The sequence below is a fragment of the Dipodomys merriami genome, unplaced genomic scaffold, assembly GCF_024711535.1.
Source record: "Dipodomys merriami isolate MVZ:Mamm:240054 unplaced genomic scaffold, mDipMer1.0.p SCAF_1, whole genome shotgun sequence".
NCBI lineage: Eukaryota > Metazoa > Chordata > Mammalia > Rodentia > Heteromyidae > Dipodomys > Dipodomys merriami.
In genome coordinates this window covers 39,457,461-39,482,995 of record NW_027202270.1, presented here as the reverse complement: position 1 = coordinate 39,482,995, position 25,535 = coordinate 39,457,461, and the positions used below count along the sequence as shown (strand labels likewise).

Genomic DNA, 25,535 nt, shown 5'->3' with positions numbered 1-25,535 from the left:
ACCTCCAATAAACTACTCAGAAGAAGCTGAAGTTCAGAAAAAAGCTGGAAGTGGCACTGTGGCTTAAGTGGTAGAGTGCTAGCCTTGAGCACAAAAAGCCTCAGAAACAGTGTCCAGGCCCTGAGTTAAAGCCCAAGGACCAGCAAAACAAAAAACAAAAAAAAACTTTAGAAATATGGGGGGGAAATATTTCCTTTTATTAAGAAAAGTGCTTCCACATCAACATGAGTGCTCTTAGAATAAATATTTTTGTCTGAGTGTTAAGAATCGGGGGTGGGTGTCTTCTAATCAAATAAAAATTATGGGGGTAGCCGGGCGCCGGTGGCTCACGCCTGTAATCCTAGCTACTCAGGAGGCTGAGATCTGAGGATCTGGTTCAAAGCCAGCCCAGGCAGGAAACTCCATGAGCCTCTTAAATCCAGTAAACCACTAGAAAACCGGAAGTGGCGCTGTGGCTCAAGTGGTAGAGCACTAGCCTTGTCCTGAAAAGCACAGGGACAGCGCCCACACCCAGAGTTCAAGCCCCACGACCAACAACAACAATAGATTTTGTGTTAAATTCATTTGTCTTTTAGAATCAAGAAACATATCAGTGTCAGTTGAACATGAGATTAAAGGACATATATCCTAAAAAATAACCATAGTAAGTACCCAAGGAGTTAGGAATTCACTCTCCCAAGTGGTTCCAGGCCTCAGCTTTAGGTTTGTGGTTATATACATTACTAGTAGCCATCTGAATAGTTGTTGCTTCTCTGGAGAGTCAGGGCATGCCATGATTGAACATTTCTCAATCAGTGATGTGAGCAATCAAGAGTTCCTGATATCACTGAACAGGAAATCCAACTGCCTAACAGCAAGGGATTAAAAACTTCTGAAAAGGTTTCATGTTCTAAACGGTCTAACTACATATATACAAACCACAAATACACATCCATGGATAAATAGTGACTGAATAAAGCCTATTTGTCAAAAAGAAATTTGGAAAACATTTGCTTTTGAGTGGTTAATATTCCTTAATTTTTTTTTAAAAAAAGTCATTTGGTTTAGAGTAAATAAGGGGAAAATAATTTTCATGTTGAAAATAAGATTTCAGTTCACTTACTTTCCAAACCTTAAAAGTTTGAAATTGGAAGGGGCACAAAGATACTGCAGCAACATTTTTAATACAGAAGTTGTTTAACAGAGAACATTTCCTAAACATAGAATGTGCTCTAGGACGTACTGAAGATGCTGCTAAACATTTTCTTCCAGATAAGGGTCATCCAATCTTTGGTAAATGAAAACAATCATTAAGATTAGAAATACTACCAAGCACAAGAGGCTCACACTGTAATCCTATCTACTCAAGAGACTGAGATCTGAGGATCACAGTTCAAAGCCAGCCTTTGCAGAAAAAAAGCCCACGAGACTTATCTTCAGTAAACCAAAAACAAAAAAACAACACACCAACTGCCAGAAGTGAAGCTGGTGCTCAAATGGTAGAGCACTATCCTTGAGCAAAAGGGCTCCAGGACAGTTCCCAGGCCCTGAGGTCAAGCCCCGGTACATACACAAAATTAGAAATGCCATAAATCCAAAACCACTGAATTTCACAATAAGTCTTCACAGTAATTTTCTGATCTAATAGATCTTGAGCATTGAATAGTTGGTGCTCATGAGAGACTGTATCAGGCTTTATATTGTATCTCTGTGGCTAGTTTCTAAAGGAAAAAAAAATCGTAATTCTGGAACTGTATTTCACTAGAAAGTGATCAGGCTGAATGAAAAAAATATTAATTTTGTAGGCTAAAAATCAGCAATTTAATGGTTGAACTTGCTTCTTACATTTTTTTTTTCAAAGCCAGGTCAGATTGGGTTACATTTTTGGAAAGGAATAAGGGGCAGAGAAACAATATTAAGTCTCTTACAGGTTTCTGAAACTAACATTTCAGATCAGAAGAACCAAGGATCCCAAAGAATATTGGGAAAAACAGGGAACCACAAAAACTATTGTGGGTTGTGGAGTGAAACAAATACTGAATCTATAAGAATTCTTTTTCAATGACAGGTGTAGACAGGGAAGACAGGTATAAGGGAATAGTATATTCTTCTTATCCCAGTCACAACAACATGGACAATACTGCATTTCCTAAATTACAAATACAACTGCTGGAATACTGAGTTCTCAAGTTTTATTTATATCTTGTTCATATATTCAAATTACAAATGTACAAATGTAACAAGAGAACCATGGAAATTTCTTTGGTAATCTTTTATTATCTACATCACAGCATGACAGTTAAGTGAACAAGACTTCCCACTGAATCCTCAACAGTAAAAGAACCATTTAAATAAAGCATTGTTTCTGGGCTGCTGTGGTGGTACATACTTGTAATCTCAAAACTCCAGGAGGCTGTTTTTCAGGCCAGCCTGAGCTACATAGCAAAACCCTATCTTAAAACCAAAAACATTGCATCTATTTTGTAAAACACTGCCAAGACATCCCAAATTCTAAGAATATACACATATTAGTACAATGAAATGGCTAAATTGTGAGGCTAGAATAAACATTCCCAGAAATGATTAAAAAACCCAGATCATACATATTAACTTCTCCGGGTTATAGATTTAGTGTCTGATCCCTGAATAGTGCAATACATGTGTAAGTTCCTCAAAAGCAACAACAAAGCAAAAAGATAAAAAGAACAGTGTTAGAAATTCTAATAAACACAACAGTCCTGCTCAGTCCAGAGCTTTTCACAGCTTCTGGAGTAAGATCATACAATATTGTATGAAAAGTTAAAAGTGAAAGTTTTATCTTTTGTTATAGTGGTAAAGTGTACAAAATTTAGCATACAACAAATATAAATATTAAAGACTAACTGCAGATAAAAAGCACAAAACTCACAGAATGAAGTCATCATGATTAACCCATTATCCAGAATAACTACATATTCCACCCTATAATCTCATAAATTAAAGCTCTTAACTGTCTGGATTCATAAGTGACTGTATTCTTTCCAGTATGCATTCTTTCTTCTTCCAAGGGTTGCTCTATAACAGCAGGTATATTCCTACCAAAAACTTCACAGTGTTCGAGAAACTGAACACATTCTTCAATAACATTGTCACGAAGCATGATTGTGTGCTTTGACATGTTCTCTAGTAAGGATACGAAGCACCTTTTGGCATAATACCAAGTATCAGTCCCTAACTTTTTATTATAAGGTTCCAAGCTTTTGATAACTCGAGAAATGCCAAAGTCATAATTTCCTTTGGCACAATAAAGTGTTCCTATCACCAAATTCACAATGCAGAGATGGTAGATTTTCTTGTCTGGGTCATCATAGGACAGGTGCTCTTCTTCCTTTTCAATCTTCCTCATCAACTCCTCAGCTTCTTCATTTTGACTGGTCATTATGTAGGAAACACAGAGGTTGGCTAACACAATAGCACTGACATTCAGGATGTTATCATAATGCTTCTTGACTATGGGCTCATAGAAACCAATGGCTTCTTTGTATTTGTTTTCCTGCATGAAAAGGACATGAGCCACATTCAACTTCCACACATCATGTTCATTACAGAATTCCACGGACTTGCGGAAGATCTTCTCCACCATTGAATAATTTTCAAGGTTCCAGTAGATTTTTGCCTGGGCCATCAACACAGGAATGTACTTCTCAAGGGCATCATCATATTCAATCAATGCCTTTTTAACAAGGTCTTCATCTCTATTGTGTCTTGCTTCTTGTACTTGTATAGTGAGTTTCCGGAGCTGTTCAGTCAGCATCCCTGCTAGCCCATCAAGCTTAATGAAAGCCTCTTCAGGAGCTGTCTGGCAAGTGATCATTGCATCCAGGAAGTCATAGAGATAGGGTGTGAGGAATTTATAAGTCAGATGCGCATTCTCTGCCAGGACATCTGCTGCCAGATCAAAATACTCATACTTACAGTAGAGCAGTAAGAGGTTGCCAAAGGTCTCTGGGGGAAAGGGATTCTGTTGCAGCAAAAACTGTAGCTTTTCAAAGCCCTCTGTAGGCCTGGTGTCCATGTTCATGAGTGCCTGGTTGTGCAAGGTCACAGGGTCCAATTCCTCTTCTGCCCTAGGGGGCATGTCAGTGAGGGCTTCTTGAGCAGCATCAAAGTTTTTCAGCTGGTATTCTATGGCTGCCTTGAGGTTGAAGGCTTCCACCAGGGCAGTCTGGTGGAGGACTGAAGTGTTGCCCACACTGCGAACATCGATGCCCTCAGTGGTCATGCCCACACCCAGCTCTGGGTGCTGGCGAATACCACGCTCAATAATGTCGGCTATGTGTTTCAGAGCTGGAGCATAGTGCCTATTGCTGTAATAGGCAAGGGCTAAGTTGTAGGAAAGGTCAGGCTGGTAGCCTGAGGCCTGCAGGGCGGCAAAGAACTTGGAACAGGCAGCTTCATAGTGTCCCTCCTTGTAGAGCAAACAGCCCAGGTTGACCTGGCCATCAGTGTCATTCTCGCCCCCTCCCTCCTCTCCAGCCTCGCCACCCAGCAGCTGCTCCACCAGGCTCCTGGCCCCTGGCAGGTCTCCCTCACTGTACTTGATAGCAGCCTGCAGGCGCAGGACCCGGTTGTGGTAGGCTGGGTTGTCGAGGAGGAGGAAGGCGACGCGGGTGGCCTCTGGGTAGAGGCAGGCCTTGTACAGGGCCTGGGCCTGGTACAGGCGGTACTGCTCGATGTCGGGGTAGAGCTGGCCGAGCTGCTCATAGCACTCGGCGGCCAGGGCGAACTCCTGCAGGCGGTAGTAGCAGTAGCCGAGCAGGGAGAGGCCGGCGCGGCTCTTGGGGCTGCGCTGCAGCTCTGCGCCCAGCAGCTGCACGGCCTCGGTGTAGCGGGCGTCGCGGATGAGCCTGTACACCACCGCCGTGAACTCCCCGTCGGGGATCTGAGCGCTGCTCAGCCCCGCCATAACCGCTGGAGAACTGTGCTTACTCGTTTCCAAGGCAACCGGCCAACCGGAAATGGGCGTCGGTCTTGTTACTTTGCGGCGGCAGTAACCGGTTGCGAACCAAAGCAAACCACTAGCATGAGCGTTTCAGTCTCTTGGCTTAGTCCTCAAAGACTCCAATTAAGAAGTGCCGGAGTACCGAGTGGAGAAGACATTCCTCCAGGCCGTTCAGAAGCGGATATTCCATGTCCCAGCATGCACTGCTTGCGCTTACTGTTCCACCGGATGTTTCCGCGTTGCCTTGTGGGAGATGTAGTTTCTGCGTTTAGGACTCGGAGACTCTCAGGGGTGGTGTCTTCTTAAGGGATTTAGCGAGTTACCCCTTTAGAATTCTCTTTTTTTGCTCCCCTGAAGATACGCTTTTCTAGAACAGAATGGTACATTGACCAGAAGTCTTTTATTTGGTGATACCCATAAGGTTTGGAGAGAAGAATGTGCTGTGGATCTTCGAACTGGTACTGCTACGAATTTTAGATCCAAGCATTTTCCACCCCACATTTTCATATATAGTAATATATCTGAGTTTATGGTGACATTTAAATTTGGCTATTCCTAATGTCTTCATTTTCTAACTTGCCCTACTATGTACTAAGATAACCTTATCTTTACTGATAGTGAAAAACACACAGCTCTCTTAACCCCTGCTCTCATCCATGTATTTTAACTCTGCTCCACTTGAATAGTCGACCTTGTGCGTTGTGACTAAGAAAGATGCGGATATAACTATGCTTTCCAAGAACCATCGGGTTCACAACCGACGACAACAAAACAAAGAATTGTCTCATCAAGTCAATTTTTACTTTTGTACAGAAGGATGCACCATCACCGGAAAACCAGCAAACAAAGCATGGGGGCTGCTCCTCTTTTTTCTCTAATGCAGCACGCCCTGCCTCTCTGCTGGAGTTGCCCTCTGCTGCATATTGGCTAGTTTGAAGAGGGCAAAAAAACTTTTTTTCACATCTAAATGTGTCTTAATTAATGGGAACAAATATCTTAACAGGAAGGTGTAACTAAAATGTAATGATTTTATAACAGGACATCTTAACAGAAGCAGAATAGGATGCATCTAAAATGCAAACAACAAGGGCCAAGCCACCTGATCAAAACACGAACTTTTTAGGGAAACATTTCTCCCAAGATTGACAGAAAAGAAGTGATTCACTTTAATACAAAAGACATCTTTTCTCACAGATCGTTAACCTTTACTTGTCATGTTTTTAATGATCCTTTGGAATATTATTGAGATGATTAAAAGTGTATTTCTTATTTATTTAAAAAACATATTGTTTACTTCCTTTCCACCCATACATTCTTAGTTTGAAGAGCTAGACTGTACAAGAAATCATTCTTACTTTCTTCTGTTCCTTTTTCATCTGTTTCAAATAGATGCTCTAGATTTCATGTTATCAAGACTTTTAAAAAATATACTTTCAAGTCAGTGGTGTCTGATGGGACAGAAAAAACTAGGGACTTAATCATCCTATAGTAAGATCACTAATAAAATCATATCCATAGATTTTCCAGTCTGGACACTGTACAATTTGTGAGAGCTTAAATAAAAAATTTAGTCAAGTATTAGAGTATTCGATTATATGTGTAACTTTCACAATATATAATCGTCACTGGTCCCTGGGGTAGATGTTTTCTTCCAAATGTCTTTCATTGTCTTCACTGGCCTCACCATTGTAATCAATCTAAGTCAAGGCATGTCTTCATTTTGCAATTAAGTACTAAACAGCCAATATATTTAAGCTCCCTCCTTACCAGTATTTCTGCATATAAATCTTTCCATGTATAGAATTTTGAATCACCAACCATTTTTCATGACACTTCTCGCATATTTACATTCTAATTTTAATGACCCAAACTTGTATATTATGGTTCAAAAATTGGTAGATCAGAAAGGTTAAATAACTTGCCCAAGACCCCAAAGGTAGATGGGAAATGGCTGAAGCATGTTATCTAAATACTAATTTTAAAAAGCAATGGTAACTAATGAATTAACTCATAGATCATTCATGGATCCAGCCTGGAGGGAATATTAGTGACTTTTTTAAAATGTTTTTTTCCCTATCAAAATGACCAACCTGTTTGGGGCAGTAAGAATTTGTACTTCCTGGAATGAGTTGTAAGTAAGTGGTAGGGAGTAGTTAGTAGGGGATGCTGTAGGTTCTTGTCACCTGTTACAACTAGAAAAAGACATCAGTAGACGTGTAAATTCTATACTACAAAATAGCTGACTTCTCATATATTCTGCTCCCTTGCTTAGAATTGCTGTTTTCTTCCAGATATGACCAGACAGACTGGTCTAGTATCTTTTAGATACTAGAGTAGACTTGATATCCTTACTACATGAATACAAAGAAAAGGACAGACTTCAGGCATTTCAGAAGGGCTGAGTGTAGCTCATGACTACTTTTCATGATCACTAAAGGAAGTTACTGAAGAAGGCCAGCCCATGTCCAGGCTTCTTACAATTTAACCTCCAGCTATAAGTCTTTATAACTTCTATTTTAGACTTCTCATGCTCTTCAATACAGGAATGAATTGAGGCTTGAATACGTGGATTGAAGGATGTTTATTAGCACTGTTCAATGATCAGGAAGTAAGGGAAATATCTTCTCTTTATTTTAGCCTGAATTTCTCTAGCCCCTGGAAACAAAGTCCAAAAACTTTGTATTTTAAAAACTTTGATCTTGAACTGTTACTTAGGGTAAATTGCTTTTAAATTAAGGTAAGAGAGAACAGAGAAGCAAGAAATTGTCTTTCATGTCTTTCTGTATGTTGTGTGGAGTTTGATTTATATTATGAAAATGTTCACCTTCAAATGACTTCTCAGAAATGTATGAAAAAATAATGAAAGGACTATCTGCTTTCCCCCCAATGTCTTTGATCCCTGTAGGAATCAGCTGGGGTTCTCCTCTTTGAGTTGGCACCTGTCTATGAGCATGGCAGCTGAGGTGGGTGAGAGGGAGGCTGTCTGGCTTCCTCCTTATTTCATAGGATGCTGCTCTAGAGGCCTGGCTTGAAAAAAAACAGGACATTCGGTTTAGACAGATGGAGGGCAGGGTCATTTTCAAAATGAAATGAGTGCACCAGTCACACTGTGAAATTGGCATGACCATCACTGCTGCTGTGAGAGACTGATTTTTATTTGGTCTCAGATTGGCAGTTGGGGAATAGATTCATTTTTTTTAGGGGGCGGAGAAGGTGAAAGGAAGCCCTTTAATTAACAATTGAAATTCTGGAAAGCAGTAAACTACATAGAGTATAATAAAGTATCATAAAGGATCATTTTGTTTGCAGTAGGATCTTGAAAAGCTGGAGCAAAAAGTAAGTAGTTATATTATTCCCAGCAGTAAGAAGGCATTTGGACTTTCCAATAAAATGATTTAGTGCTTCATTGAAAGTAATTAGGATTCCAGGAAATGGCTTCGGACTCAGGGTAGATTTTGCTGAATAAGGGGAAGCATATCAAAAGAATTCCATTTAGGCAAAATGTAATGGTGGAAAGCATCATGTTTGATTCTTAGAATGCTTATGTTGTGACTTCCAAAACATAATGTCATTAAAGCTCATGTGGATTCTTTTTGGCAAACTCTTGAAACTAAATGCAAGTGACTGGTTCTTGTTTTATAAAATGAATTTCTTATTGCTAGTAAACGTGGCTTATGTGAGCAGTTCAACCATATGGTCAAAAATGTTCCTTCATAAAAGAAAACCTTTTTTAGAACCATCTTCTAGCTATTATTTCTATTATTTCTGTGTCTCATATTTATTCCAGACTTTTTTTTTTTTTACATTGCTGGATTGGGAGATTCAGTGTCCTTACTTTTTCCAGAGTTCAGTTACATTCACTGAACTGACTTGACTGATCTTCCTGCCACTGCCTCCTTCATATACCCTCTCAAGTATCCAAAATAAGAAGAAAAAGAATGATTTAGCACTAAATCAGTCTTGTAGTTCACTGATCTTTAGGATAGTCTTGTTCAGTATTTAAGACTTTTTGAAAACAAAATCAACAACAGTTAGGGAAACATTTATTCTTAGATGGTTAGAATTTAGTCTCATTGTGAGATTTAATTCGTTGTCAGGCAATTTTTATCTCTCTCATTATTTTGTTTCATTATTTCTTATTTTGGGGAGTCCTAGGGTTAAGTTTGAACTCAGGGCCTCATGATTGCCAACTAGTTGTTTTACCCCTTAAGCCACATACCCAACTCTTTTTCTTTATTTATTCTTCCAATAAGGGTCTCACATTTTTTGTCTAGGCACACTTGGACTGCAGTCATTCTATCTACAATTTCCTACAGAGACTACCTATGGAGAGAGATTATAGGTATGTATTCTCATACCTGATCTGCCATTTATTTATTTATTTATTTATTTATTTATTTATTTATTTATTTATTTATTTATTTATTTTGTCGGTCGTGGGGCCTAACTCTGGGCCTGGGCACTGTCCCTCAGCTCTTCAGCTCAAGGCTAGCCCTCTACCACTTGAACCACAGTCACTTTCAGCTTTTTCTCCTGAGGAATTGAACCCAGGGTCTTGTGTATTCAAGGTAAGCACTCTACCACTGAGCAACCTTCTCAACCCCCCTATTATTATTTTAAATTGAATAGCAATATATTTCCTTCTTAAGATGCCTTTCCTTTGATTTTTTTTTACTCCTAGAATTGAGCTTTTTTTTGTTTGTTTGTTTTTGGGTCCGGTCGTGGGGCCTGAACTCTTGGCCTGGGCGCTGTCCCTCAGCTCTTCAGCTCAAGGCTAGCACCCTACCACTTGAGCCACAGCGCCACTTCCGGCTTTTTTTCTTTTTGCTTATGTGGTGCTGAGGAATCGAACCCAGGGCCTCATGCATGCAAGGCAAGTGCTCTACCACTGAGCCACCTTCCCAGCCCCTAGTATTGAGCTTTGAACTCAGGGACTCATGTTTCACTTGTCTCTTTACTCGTGCTTGGCACTCTACCATATGAGCCATGCCTATATGTCTGAATTCTTTTTACAGGTTATTTGAAGGGGGAGTATAAAGAATTTGCCCATTCAAGTTGGCTTCGAATCTCGATTCTCAGATCTCAGCCTCCTGAGTAGTTAAGATTAGAGATGTGAGCCACTTAGCACCTGGTTTTATCTTCCTTTTGAACAACCATTTTCTAAGGTATATCCAGCAAGGCATTTGTACATACTGTCACTGCTCAGAGCTTTATAGAGAAATCAGACAAAGCCCATAACATGTTAGGGAAAAGCCAAATGAAAGCTTATGCCATTTGGGACAGGCTGAATGGCTGGTCGTTTGCAAGCATTTTATATGGCTCTCTGAAACCAAAAAAAAAAAAAATAGTATGGATGTTATTATCCAAGTTAATGCTATATAATAGGAGAGAAGGTACTTCCACTGAAACATTGATTTTACACTGATAGAGCATGCTGTGGGATGCTCTGACAGATGGGGATTTCATCAAATTTGCATATCTTGCACAGTTCTCACTTCCAAGAGACAAAAATTGATGACTATCACCTCTTTCTTCTAAAGACTGATACTAATCATAGTCAAAACATTCTGGATGCAATACTGCTGTTAAAATTAAAATAATAGATGGAAAATGTCTTTGCAGTCCACAGTCAAAAGATAAGATTCCTAAAAGGAATATGGCCTCAGTGATTAAGAACACTTTTTCCCCCTTGGTTTTCAAATCTTTTCAGCTGCTTTTCTCTATCTATCTGCTTGTCAGCCTGTTGGTCTGTCCGTCTACCTACCTACCTATTTAGAAAGTACTTGGTTATAATACCACCAGGAAAACAACTTAAGAAATATTCAAATGCCCCCTAGGAGTAGGATAGCCCCCCCCAAATATGGCAGAGATCAGGAGAGACACTCGAGAAGGTGGCTTATCAGTGGAGGCTTAAACCTAGGATTCAAGCTGGTAGATCAGAAAGAGAATTTTGTGCACACGTTATTTTTTTAAAGCACAAAATGTATTCGTAGAATGTTCATCCTGATGAAGGTCAGAATAAGTAGGAAAGATTTTTTCTTGCCTCTTTTGTTTGTTCGAAGTGTACTGGCACAGACCCCCATTAGCTAACACCTGTACAACACTGAAGTAGTGCAGCACACAGCTGCCCCACATGCTTTCTTTTTGGACAAATCATCTACAGACTAAATTAAGTTCTGCGAACATGAGCCAATAAACCAAAGCAATAAATCCAGCTTTAGTAAAAATGAAACAGGTTAACCACATTTCACTTCAAGCTGTAACTTTCTTAAGTACATTTACACTAGATGTACTTTTAAAGCACATTTGCAATAACTTTTTTCAATTGACAAGCATTTCTTATTCTTTCATTTTGCCCCTGCAGATGACTTAGATCCTTCTTACAAATAAAATTCAGACATTTTATGCTGGGTGCCAGTGGCTCATGCTGTAATCCTAGCTCCTTTAAGAGGCTGAGACCTGGAGAATTGTGGCTTGAAGCCATTATGAGCAGAAAAGTCCTTGAGACTCCATCTCCAAATGGCTCAGTACCATTAGTAGAGAGAGAAATACTGTTTTAGTTGCTAGTTGTAGGACTGACCTTGTGGATACTGGTCTTTTTTTGTCATAAATTTTGGTTAGCTGCTTTGACTATAGCCATTGTGCTTTACCAAGTGGTAGAGCACCGCCGCCAACTGGGAAAGCCAAGTAACAAGATGTGCTCTATATTATTTTTAGAGTTATAGCTTTGGGATTTATATAAATGAGATTGCTCATCAAATGAATTATCTTGATACAACCTGGTATCTGTGTTAGAAACAAAATTTTATAATAAAAAGATTTACATATTTCTGTTCTAAATCCATCATCTATCATGTCCTGTCCTGGTAATTAATCCTGGTCTTCTTTCCTATTGGTGAACCACCACTTCCTATCTCTCCTGGTTCTCTCTAATCCTAGCACCCTCACTTCCTCCTGGAAACTCAACATTTCCTTTCCTTTAAATAACTTTGTCTGACCCAGTCCATGCCTTAAAGACCACAATTGGAATAGTCAAAGTGGCTAATGAAAATTCTTGACAAACAAAAGACAGGTACACAAAAGGTCAGTTCTACTACTAGCAACCAGAACACTATTTCTCTACTGTTACTAAGACATTGGGTAAAAAAAAAAAATCATGAGTGTGAAGGGTGAGAAGACTCTCTATTTCCCTTATATTTATGTTGAGCCAGGTCAACCTGTTAGCATGTTATTTTTGGGTACCACAATTAAAGGAAACTGCTGGCATTCATGAACACATATTGGTATTCTCTGATGGAGCTGTATCCTCTTCGCAGTGAGTTATATGAACTACAAAGGGAAACCACTATAGAAGAGGGAGGGAGATTTGTTTTATCAGGTTAGTTGGAAACTTTCTATGGCTGCCTTTTTGGGTCCCTCCGGAATTGCTAAGTGATCAAGGGAGAAAAGTGATCAAGGGAGAGAACATACTGGTTATTGGTTTATGGCAGAGGCATTAATGAGCTGGACCATGAAGAACTACTCCATCAGGCAGCTTCGCTTTAAGGAGTAGCATCTGTTATGTAAAGAAGAATGCATCAATACATGATTTTATGCTTTTGTCTTTATAAATTTGATAGAAAAACAGTGACTTCCTGCCAAGGAAATAGTTGTATTACTTGAGGTAGACTATGATAAATTTCTCTTCCTCATTTTTTTCTTTTCAATAACTAGCTTAGTAATGTTGGTAGTTTATAAATGAGAATACTTGGGAGCATTATGAGGATCAGAGTAGACCCGTTGAGAGAAGGACTATTAGTCCATTACAACTTCGTCTAATCTAAGACCACAAACTTTTATTGCCCATTGAGATATGCTCTCTAAACTATCTCCTATTTTCTAATTATTTTGAAATTTTCAAGAGAAGGTTGAATGTACTCACCATAAAGAAAAGATAAAAGTTTAAGATGCTAGACTATGCATACTTGATCATTACTCAATGTTTATATGAGCCAAAATATCACAAATCTAACAAATGTACAAACATTATGCATTAGCAAAAAAGAAAAAGACAATGAATTTAAAACAAAACCTACCACAAATAAAAACTTCCCAGAAAAGAAAAAACAAACATCATCACTATAGAAAAAGAAGGACAGCAACCTAGACCTTTCTTTAGGAAGTCACATCCATTATAGCTTAAGAGAGTACCTCTAACCATGTAGCCTAGAATCTTTTTTTATTAATTTTTTTTATTGTGAAAATATCATACAGAGGGGTTACAATTACATGAGCAAGGTAATGAGTACATTTCTTTTTTCTTTTTTTGGGGGGGGGTATTGTGCAGCCTTTACTGTTTGCAGAAGCATATGAAAATACAATATAGTTAAAGGAAAAAACAGCTAGAAGCAAACTGATTATATGCTTCCACATATACAAAGAAAGAGACTAGGAAATAAATTACCAAATAGTAAAACATAGTAGAACATTTCCAGGTTCCTGCATTCCCTCCTTCCTTTTACCTTTTAATGCAATTCAAGTTCTATTTGATGAGCACAGGAATACAGTAAAAGCAAGCTTCTTCCCCCTGCCTGACCCGTCGTACCCGCACCCCCTGCCCTTCCCCCCCCCCCCCCCCCCCCGCCTAAAATCAACTTATCTGAACTTATCTGCTTGTCTCAAGCATATACTAGTTATTGCAAATAAGGGAAACCATGGGACCGATGTTTCTTTGGGCCTGGCTTACTTCACTTAATATAATTTTTTCCAAGTCTTTCCATTCCTAACAAATGGGACAATGTCATCCTTTCTGATGGAGGCATAGAATTCCATTGTGTATATATACCACATTTCCTTGATCCATTCATCTACTGAGGGGCATCTGGTTGCTTCCACATCTTAGCTATGGTAAATAATGATGCAATAAACATAGTTGTGCTGGTAGCTTTAGTATGGTCTTGTTTGTGATCATTCAGGTAAATGCCCAGAAGTGGGATTGCCAGGTCATAGGGGAGCTCTATGTGGAGTCTTTAGAGGACCCTCCATACCACTTTCCAAAGTGGTTGAACAAGTTTACACTCCCACCAACAATGCAGGGTTCCCTTCTGTCCACATCCCCTCCAGATCTGTTGTTATTAGAGTTCTTGATTATAGCCATTCTAACTAGGGTGAGGTGGTATCTCAATGTTGTTTTGATTTGCATTTCTTGTATGGCTAGAGAGGTTGAGCATTTCTTCATGTGTCTATTGGCCATCCTTCTTTCCTCTTCAGAGAAATTTCTCTTTAAGTCTTTCGCCCACTTATTTATTGGGCAGTTGTTTCTTTGAGGATTTGTTGTTGGGGGATTTAATTTTTTGAGTTACATGTATATTTTAGATCTGAGACCCTTTTCCATTGTATGGTTAGTGAAGATCTTCTCCCAATCTGTGGGCTTTCTATTGATCTTGCCAGTATATGTCTGAGGCAAGCAGATAAGGTCAGATAAATTGATGTTAGGTGAAATGAACCCTAAGATAAGGACTCAAATGGTTTTTCTTTTTTACTATTGTTTCTAGCTTATTTATAAGGTGATTTTTGTTGCTTTATATATCCTTCCCCCATGGTATAGCCCCTGTTTTCACTGTATTTGATAATGGTATAATTTGAGGAGAGGAAAGGAAAAAACAAATTGTTTAAATAGGGATATAGGTGGACCCATTGCAACAATGAGATATACAAGATTCTATGTCGAAAAACAAACTTTACAACTTGGGGAGGGGTGGGATGGGAGGGATAGTAAGGGGAAACAAAGATAAGAAATGTACTCATTGGAATTAACTAAAGAAGTGAAGGACCTCCATGATGAAAACTTTAAAAACCTGAAAAAGGAAATCAAAACAGAACTTGCAAAGTGGAAAAACCTCCCATACTCCTGAATCAGACGGCTCAACATCATGAAAATGGCAATACTTCCCAAGGCTATCTACAAATTCAATGTGATACCTATCAATATTCCAGCCTCATTCTTCAAGGAAATAGAAGAGGCAATCTTAAAATTCATATGGAACAATAAAAGACCCCGAATAGCAAAAGTGATCCTTAATAGAAAAGAACAATGCTGGAGGAAGATCAATACCAAATTTGAAACTTTACTACAAAGCCATAGTAACCGAAACAGCTTGGTACTGGCACATCTATAGCCACCTAAGCTTCGATAAGGGAGCTAAAAAAAATAGAATGGAAGAAAAACAGCCTCTTTTGCTGGCAAAATTTGCTAATCACTTGTAGAAAACTAAAGCTAGATCCTTATATATCACCCTGCACCAGAATCAACTCCAAATGGATCAAAGACCTCAGAGTCAAAGCAGACACCCTGAAAAAACTAAGGATGGAATAGGAGAAACCCTAGGTCTCCTTGGCACAGGCTAAAATTTTCTTAATAGAGACCCAGAAACACAACAAATCAAAGAAAGGTTGGACAAATGGGATTGCATGGCAAAGGACATAGCTAGCAAGATCAATAGAAAGCCCACAGATTGGGAGATCTTCAATAGCCATAGAATGGAAAAGGGTCTCAGATCTAAAATAGACATGGAACTCAAAAAATTAAATCCCCCAACAACAAATCCTCAAAGAAACAACTGCCCAATGAATAAGTGGGCTAAAGACTTACAGAGAAACTTCTCTGAAGAGGAAAGAAGGATGGCCAATAGACACATGAAGAAATGCTCAACCTCTCTAGCCATACAAGAAATGCAAATCAAAACAACATTGAGATACCACCTCACCCTAGTTAGAATGGCTATAATCAAGAACTCTAATAACAACAGATCTGGAGGGGATGTGGACAGAAGGGAACCCTGCATTGTTGGTGGGAGTGTAAACTTGTTCAACCACTTTGGAAAGTGGTATGGAGGGTCCTCTAAAGACTCCACATAGAGCTCCCCTATGACCTGGCAATCCCACTTCTGGGCATTTACCTGAATGATCACAAACAAGACCATACTAAAGCTACCAGCACAACTATGTTTATTGCATCATTATTTACCATAGCTAAGATGTGGAAGCAACCAGATGCCCCTCAGTAGATGAATGGATCAAGGAAATGTGGTATATATACACAATGGAATTCTATGCCTCCATCAGAAAGGATGACATTGCCCCATTTGTTAGGAAATGGAAAGACTTGGAAAAAATTATATTAAGTGAAGTAAGCCAGGCCCAAAGAAACATCGGTCCCATGGTTTCCCTTATTTGCAATAACTAGCCTAGAATCCTAGTGACGCGTATAGAGGTAAAAACTGCCAGCACTGGGTGGCCTCAGAAGAAGCAAATCTGTTTGTTGAGTTGACACTTTTTAAACTTGAAACATATGTTAGCTATTTTTATGGCAATTAAATTGTTGAGGAATCTGAGAGGTGAATGTGCAATAAAACCTTTCACAATAAACCATGTGGAAAATCAGAAAATCATCTTACCCAACCCCTGGAGGTCAAAAGCCACAGTAACATGTTGCCTTAGACCACAAAGAAGAATTAAGACTCTTTTAGACAGCTTGTGTTTTCCTTTTAATAGACTGAGACTCCAGATATGGGGAGGAAGGGGAATTGTGTGACATGGCAGAGGCTGGGAAGAGTGGGGAGGCCTCACTTACCAAAATGAACCTAGGCCAAGTGTTGCCAGTAACTTCTAAAACAGTGTCATTTCTAGGCCACCCGTTTCCATCTTTGGGGAATAGATATTCTTCTGAAGGGGCATAAATTCATAAGATCATTCAATGCTTTTCTTCAGGACCAAGAAGTAGGTAAGATTTCTAGCATAACAGGAGCTTGCAGTGAGAACTTTGGTATTAGGATGTATATTTGCGGTATTGTGATAATTTTTTATTGAGATATATGTATGGAACACACTGCTTGAAAAATATGGAAGGGATCCTTTTTATTTCCTAGTGAGAAAATATAATGGTCTACTTGGAAACACATATCTGTAAGACTTCTGGAACTGGGAAAGCGTGAGGGAAGGAGTGATAGTATCTAAAAAGTAATGTGCTCATCACCTGACTTATGTAACTGTAACGCTCTGCACATCACCTTTATAATAACAATAAAAAATAGCTCTAGGATACATTCCTGGTCATGTTCACTTAGAGAATTTAAGTATAAGTCATTTAGCTAAATGAGTCTAGAAAGTCATTATAATTAAAGGGGGAAAATATCCAGCCCTTCCCCACAACAAAACCATTTGAAATTTCTCAGTAGCTTCTAAAGAATGACTAGGAAGTTTATTTCATTTAAATATTTTTTTATTATATTTGTTGTAAAGGTGATGTACAGAGGGGTTACAGTTACGTGAGTAATTAATACATTTATTGTCAAACATTATTACCCCTTCCTCATTTTTCTCCCACTTCCCCCCCTTTGCAGCTCCCCACTCCCCAAATTATAAAGTTCATTTCCAACCTAGTGTCTTGTGAGTACATTGCTGTTGCATTGGCCCGCCCTTTGTCCTTCATTTCACCATTTTGTTATTTCCCTTCCCCAAATCAGATGAAGGTATATATCAGATACAGGGTACCAGAATAAAAAACAGTGACAACAGATAATAAACCAAAGAGAAAAAAGAAATAACTTCACACAGTACATTAAAAACAACCACGGCAGCAACAACAACCTCTTGTTTTCAGTAAGTTTATTTTTTTTTATTTTTTATTTTTTTATTGGGTCTGGTCGTGGGGCCTGAACTCTGGGCCTGGGTGCTGTCCCTCAGCTCTTCAGCTCAAGGCTAGTGCTCTACCACTTGAGCCACAGCGCCACTTCCAGCTTTTTTCTTTTTGCTTATGTGGTGCTGAGGAATCGAACCCGGGGCCTCATGCAGGCAAGGAAAGCGCTCTACCACTGAGCCACCTTCCCAGCCCCAGTAAGTTTATTTCTATTTGATGTTTATTTTGAAATTTTCTGTCATTTACATGTATTTTCTCCTAAAATAGGCTTCTAATAAAATCAGCATGTTATTCAGTTGTCTTTTCTTTTTTAATTTTTTATTGTAAAGATACCGTTCAGAGAGGTTACAGTTACATGAGTAAGGTAATGAGTACATTGTTACCTCCTCCTTTGTTTTTCCTCAGCCATTCCTTTCCTCCCCATCTCCCCAACTCCTCTCCGCTCCATAGTGAGTGTCTTGTCAGTTCTCTTATCTTTTCTATTCTGTTTTGAAATTTAGAGCAAGTGAAATTTGAGATTTAGTGCTAAATACCAACAATTGCATGTTAAAATGCATTGGAAAGAAATATCAGGGATGATGTTAACAACCAGCAGACTCCCAGGTCACAAATCTCACTCTTTATTTTCACTGTGTGATGGTTCTGTGTGAAGAACAACATAGGTATTCAGACCCTGCTTCATGACCCAGGGTGCAATCACAGATCAATTCCAGAGGAATTAAGATATAGGGGTGGTATCTTCACAGTGGGATTCATTGTGTTGAAGAATGGCTTATCAACAATGGATGTGTAGATGAAACAGCTGATCAGTGGAGCCACTTGTCACTTTTCAGCTGGCTGTTGTATGTGACTAGAAAACTGGATTCTACCATTCTTGGAGAAGACTTCCAACATTTTGGTGTGGCACCTTCTGTCCAGCCCCATTGGGGTAGATTTTAGGGAGCACTGGACACAAAACTTTCATGTTGCAGATAGACAAACTAAAGTTTATGGAGGTAGGGGGTGACTTTCACATTACACAAACTAGAGAGAGTAAGATCACTTAGTTTAAACCCCAGTTGTCCAAACTGAATAGATATGTGATTTGGTGCTAGTCTTTTATCTAACCCGGATTTACTTCTAAAAATTATACTAAAAATTGGTATAATTTCTTTTTGGTCCCAGTGCTCTTCTGTTCTTTCCACTGGGCCGCTGTTCTTATTTCATTCATTCTCTCACTCATGAATTCACTCAATAGTGAAGAATATTATTTGGAAGCAGCTGTTCAGCAGGGATCCTATTTCTCAGCCTGCTTCTCCTGCTCTTCTAACCCAAGCCTGTAGCCGGGGCCAGTTCTTACTAATGGGATGTAACAGGAAGAGAAGCTTATCATTTCAGAAGCAACTGGAAAAATAACTGTCATTTCTATTCTTTCCAATCTACTGAAAGGAATAAAAGGGTGCCAAGATAAGAATGGCAAAGGCCAAAGGCAGAGGGACCTAAGTGTTAATTAACCCCATTAAGGATGTTAGACGAACAACTGTTATTATATATACAAGAACTTTTTATTGTAGTTAAGCCTAATATTACCCTGATGAGTGCAATCCAGCAAGAGGCAGCTACGGAGTGCTTATTATCTACACATCACAATATAGGCCCAGTCTTGCTCTACAGATCAGCAGGGAAGGATAAGAAACATAGGTGTGCACACAATTGTCATATAGTGGACTAGGTATCTTGATAAATATGGCATGTTATTAGAGAGTATAACCTGGGCCTTTTCAGAGAAAACTTTCATCAAAGGTAATGTTTAAATTAAGCTTGTGGTGTTATGAACTAAATGCTCGTGTCCTTCCCAAAAACCCATGTGAAAGCCATTACTGCTACTGTAATGGTGATGGTATTTGGAGATAGGGGATCTTTGGAAGGTAATTAGAGTTAAATAGGATCCTCAAGATGAGCTTAGGGCTCTTACAATAAGAAGAAGATTCCTCTCATTTCTCTTGGTGAAAAGAATCCAACTGCAAGGTGGGAAGAGAGCCCTCTTTGACCCTACCTTTGACTTCTAGCTTCCAGACTATGGGAAACTCCACTGTTTAAGCCCCATGACTTATGGCACTATGTTATGACACCCTGAACTCTAAGACTAATGGATATTTCTTTCTAAGGGATCAAGCTTTGTAAAGGTTCAGAAATATGATACAGAGTAAGACTTGTTCAAGGAACTTGATAGCTGCAGACAGGATGGTGGAATAAATTGAACTTGGATCTGATAGAATTGCCTCACATTACATTAATGTCTTTGAAAAGGGTTAGCAGAAAGATGGCTTCTGTTATGCACAGCTTGGTAGTGAGCACCCCAGAATTTTGGGTCCTGTGAGACCTTGTTTCTTGCCTAAATATCACCTAAATGTTTCGGTAAGCAGAGAGAAGGGATTGGCCTAGAAATGGTGGAAGTGGCACCTGTAATCTCTTTAACAAAGAAGATACCCACAAGGTTATTCAGCTTTCAGATCAATTGGATTTTACACAGCTCAGAAGTCAAGAGAAAAAGATGAGCAGTTTGGGGGGAAACTTTTCACTCATTGATGATGTTGTCAAGCAGGCATGGACTTCAGCTCCCAATTTCAAGGCAACAGAACATTGTGACCCTTAAGCTTGGTGATAAAAAACAAATAATCCAGGAATGTGGCAGAACTTCAGGTCTAACACTAGTGAGGTCCTCATGCCAGAGAGAAAATGTATTATTTGAATTCTTATTTCTGACTTGGCAAATAACCAAAGAAAATACATCAGAAATGTCCTAGCCTATTTTCCAATAAATATCCTTGATGGAAATAAAAAAAAATTGATTTTACTCTAGATTTTTGTCACCATCAAATCTTCACAAAAGAGGGAAGAGAAACAACAGAGACATTCTTCTCCCAAACCTTGTCTAATCTTTTCATAATTCAAGATCACAAAGCTTCTGTGAGAGTCTGGCCTCAATGCTGGGCTTGTTCCCTGTGTGCTTGGCAGAGCAAACAATTCCATTTACCAGCACTCTAGTGAGCATGTGGTGATAAATAAAGCTGCCACCCTTGGCTCAGCCACTGTGTTTAAAATGACACATTGGACAAGTGGATCTCTATTGCCTTTGCTTTTTTCATTAAAAACAAACAAACAAAAATGGTCTGCAAATGCAGTCAATTTTAATTTCTAATATAAACCTCAAATACAGAAAACAAAATCATAGGTCAGGTTAGACCAAAGTGGATTTGATGATTGGATTGGGAAGACTGGAATGATAAAGAGATACAGCAACATAAAAGAAATGTTACCACATGCATGTGTAAGGTTTCTCCTTTTCTCTCCTTGGAGCAAGATTTCTTTTGGGAAAAGACAAACTTATTAAAGACATAAATGCTGGTAGAGCTATGTCGAAATTAAAAGTGTTAAATTTCTAACTACAGAACCTTTGAATTTTGTTCTAATTGTGAATACTAAAAGCTACCTTCCATTCATGAGTTACTGTGTCAAGACCATGCTATGTTCTTTCCTTCACTGCCAGACTTTCTCTGAGCCTGTGAACCTTTACAGATCTCCTGTATGACATCAACAGATTTCTTTTTTTCCATCACATCATTAGCAGAGTTGAGTATATTACCTATTGATTACAGAGGCCTAGCTGAATGTCTCTAAGGTGAATGAGTTGACATATACCATCTTGTTACTTCCCAATAAAATTCCCCCCCGGCAGTCAAAGCCATCTCAATCCCATCCCTATAGACTTGTGAATCTTACCCCCCACCCCAACTCTGCTCCCATCGTCCATTTGCTGCAATTTCGTTACACTTATTCTTTGCCTTCACACTCTCCCACCTATGTGCCCTTGTTCACCCTTGTCACCTTTGACTACATATCTTTCCACCTTCATCTCATATTCTCCAGGTAGACTGAAGTCCAGTTTGATTTTCATATGTGCCATGAATCTTGTCCTGATCATTGCCAAACTGGAACTCATCTTTTCTCTCTTAACCATTCAATGCTCACTAGTAAGTTCAGGAAATCTGTCCTAGCAAGAATGTTTATAACAGCATGGTTATAAAGCAGGATAACTTATGGAAACTGAGGCTTGGTGCAGGCAACTCAAAAATATGGTATCTAAGGGGCTGGGAAGGTGGCTCAGTGGTAGAGTGCTTGCTTGCCTTGCATGCCTAAGGCCCTGGGTTCGATTCCTCAGCACCACATAAGCAAAAAGAAAAAAGCCGGAAGTGGCACTGTGGCTCAAGTGGTAGAGCGCTAGCCTTGAGCTGAAGAGCTGAGGGACAGTGCCCAGGCCTAGAGTTCAGGCCCCACGACCGGACCCCCCCCCCAAAAAAAAATATGGTATCTAAAAAGTTAGAAATGCTATCTTTACTTCAAAGAGCAACTGAATGTATTCTTTCCTGAGGGATGCATTTCTCACCCAAGGATTCATAATTGCCTGGCAGGGTGCCCACAAAATGCAGATAGCAGGATGTCTCCTTGTTTCAAGGATAAGGATCTGTTTTATCACAGGATGATTCTTACCTGGAAACTCAGAGAATAACAGCAGGTGTGGTTAAAGCCAAGACAAAGCACCTAGCTTTGCATAATTTACAGCCAGACCCCCTGCCTTTACCCTATAAATACCCAACAACCCAAGGAGCTGTGTGTCTTTTTGGGTGTCTCCTTGTCTGTCTGTGTCTGTGTCTGTCTTTGTGTCCTTATGCGAGCACCCACACTCTGCTAGAGTGTGCCCCTGCCCTTCTGTTTGCTTTTTTGTCCCGTTTGTCTGTTTCCTTGCTTGTTTATTTAATAAAGCTCTGCCAAGTTTTCTTACCATCCTGACTTGTCCAGAAGTTCTTATTCTGTGATCGAAGTCAAGAACCCTAAGTGAAGAGTTCCTATATTTAAAGGGAAGCTTCACTAAACCTCACCTCTGTCCAATGACAATTATAATAGCAAAAAAAGAAGAAGCAATATAAATGCAAATCAATAGTGTGTCATCTACATGAACTATTCTTAGATATTGTGAAAAATAATGTAATTTTAACTAATGGTGATAGAGAATTATATATACTAATATAATTTATATGAACAACAATACATAGGAATATATATTAGACAGATAGAGAGATAGAGAGATAGACAGACAGACAGACAGACAGATAGATAGATAGATAGATAGATAGATAGATAGATAGATAGATAGATAGATAGATAGATCTATCTTAGAAAGATACCCTCAATAGGTGAATAAGTACAAGGACCAGTGTCATTTTGTACTTAAAATAGAATTCTAAGTTGCTCTCCTTACTCTTTACCTACCCACCAGAAGCCTATGCCTTGAGCTCAGTAATGCTCTGAAATTGTCTCGAAAGTACCCAAAGGAGGTGCTTGTATGCTCACAGCTGCAGACACTATACTGCATCTGCTCTTGCAAATGCTTTAAGAATTTTTCTTGTTTCACCTTCAGATAGAGCCCATCATGGAAATTACATTGCTATATCCCAAACGGTCAGTCTGTGAGCTGACGCTGGCTTCTGTTGGGTAATGGAATCTTCCTGATTCCCCTTTCTCCTTCATTCACCATAAGTAACAAGAGTTTCCCACACACCAATCCTGAGACTTGCAATAAACAATACATGAGTTCTGACTGAAAAATATCTCAGATTATCCAGGTTTCCATTCCCAGGTCTTGACTGGAAGTTTCTTTTTCTATAGGATCTTAGTACTCTGCCCTAGGATAGATACATCACCAGAGTGCTAACTGAGAATATCTGTTTTCAAAACTTAGCTCTGGAACTTACTACCTTGCTATCTTGGGTAAGTAATTCTCTCTGAGGATCAGAGAGAATGGTAGTGACAACATTACTTGTCATGTTGCTTTATTGTGAAGAATAAATCCTTCAACTGACCTTCCAAATGAGAAGGGCCTGACATGAACATTGACGTTTCTTGCCATATTAAAAGGATGGCAGCACCTCAGTGGCTGCAATAACTCTTGGAAGGAACTCATAGCCTATGCGCAAGCCTATGCCCTTGAGATGTGAGGTAGAAGCCCATTTGTTCACATGTTAAATAGGAGCCCTTTGCTGAAACACGATCCTGGGGAACTGGATTTGAATAGGCAACTCACTCAGGAATATAGAGGAACATTAACTAAATTTTCCATTACTCATGCTTCTTCACTGATGACTATTTCTGCAAAGAAGCATCAGTTCTCTAAGTGCTATGACCACTTTTGGTTTTGTGGATTCTTGTGTGTTTTGCCTGTGTAATGGTTTCTTTTGGAGGTGTCAGTTATTGTTATGAGATGCTAACAAGATCCTGGAAGAGCCATCATGTCAAGTACAAGGTTTTAGGTTTTGATCCCTGGATATGCTCCAGGTTTATTTAATTTCTGCCTTCTCCCACTCCTTACTTTGGCCCATAATCCCAGTGGCATTATTTGCATCTGTTTGGATCATAGCTTTGGAGACAGCCTTTTCTCTCCATCAATGAAGAAGCTGGTGTTCATGGCTGGTGCCATATTCAAATACTTTGTACTGTTTTGATCCCTTTCTTCTGGAGTCAACAAATTAGGTGGGTCTTTACTGCATAAAAACAGAAGGTATGATTTTATGTCCTCATATGCACATGTACTTTTCATTTTAAACACAACCCTTCTTCAGAAGCAAAGCTGGCTCTGGGTTAGCTATTGTAGGGTTTTTCTGATGACTGCTGCATCACCCCACTCCCACTCACTTGGAGTCAGGGCCTTTCTCTGGAGCCCAGGCTGGTTTCAAACTCGCAATCCGTCTGCCTCCACATCCTGAATGTTGAGACAACAGATGTGTTGTCACAATAGAGTCATGCCTGGCTCCGTTTTTCATTTTGATAAATCTAGAATCTTCAGTGTTAACTCTCCTCACTCATATTTTTTAATCTAAATTTTGATTTCAAAACAATAGATACTTATTGGTGAAAAGTTGGATCATAGAGATGAACAAGGCAGAACCTAGAGAGGCATACATTAGCCTCTCATCCTGAGACAATGCTCTTAACCACTGGCATATTTTTGAGTCTTCTGTCTAAGATCAAGCAGACTAATTAACAGAATTAGGGTCAACCTATTTATGCAATTTTGCCAGATTTTTTTTCTACCTAATATATCAGAGTCATATCACTGAACCTGGCTAGGAATTCTCACTCCTCAGTTCCTCATGGGGCTCCTACCTGCAATGGCTCCTCACATACATGTCTCTGGGTTAACATTCTGGCTTGCAAACAATGGTACAACCCCTGGGACCAAATGCAGGCTCATTGGAGTCATGCAGAAAATCCTCTTTGTAGAATTCTCCTAGTTCCAAATATAGCTGTATACTCCAGAAGAAGCAGTACTGGCAGAACAAAGTAAAATATTCTCACGTCACAAAGAACATTGAAAAAAAACTATTGAGGATCTAGCTTTGAAACCTAACCACCAGATCCATTTCTTTCTTTTTATAACTGAGCTTTGACTGTCATTTTTTTGGTCTGTCATTCAAATAGATTTTATTTTTCTTGAACTTCTGGTTTGTAGCAAAATTAATCAGAAAGTAGGGTTACTATGTGTTCTGTCCTGTATTTCCTGTTTCACTCCTGGCTATTCCCATGAATAACATCTGGCCTTAAATGACATATTGGTTATAATCCTAAAAGTCTGTGAACCAACGTGGACATACCATTACCAACAAAACCCAAGATTTACATTAGAATTTATTCTTACCATTGTACTTTCTATAGATTTTGTAAATCTACAATTGCATATACTGTAGTTTGAATTTTTGTCTCCTTCAAAAATTTATTTCCTGGGAACTTTATCCTCAAATCAACAATGCTGGGAGGTGAAGACTAAGAGGGAGAGTTCCATTCATGAATACTCTACCCCTATGA

The 25,535-nt window shown here is 39.2% G+C and overlaps 1 protein-coding gene across 1 annotated transcript; it reads right to left on the bottom strand.

Annotated features, from left to right (window-relative positions):
- Positions 1-2,202: 2,202 nt before the first annotated feature.
- On the bottom strand, positions 2,203-5,127 carry LOC138825616 (intraflagellar transport protein 70B). Its single transcript, XM_070020326.1, has one exon. The coding sequence runs from the start codon at positions 4,922-4,924 to the stop codon at positions 2,927-2,929; it is 1,998 nt and encodes a 665-aa protein (XP_069876427.1). The 5' UTR covers positions 4,925-5,127; the 3' UTR covers positions 2,203-2,926.
- Positions 5,128-25,535: the final 20,408 nt, after the last annotated feature.

Excerpts from the sequence above, each read along its gene's own strand:
- LOC138825616 (XM_070020326.1), bottom strand. The coding sequence starts at position 4,924 with ATGGCGGGGCTGAGCAGCGCTCAGATCCCCGACGGGGAGTTCACGGCG.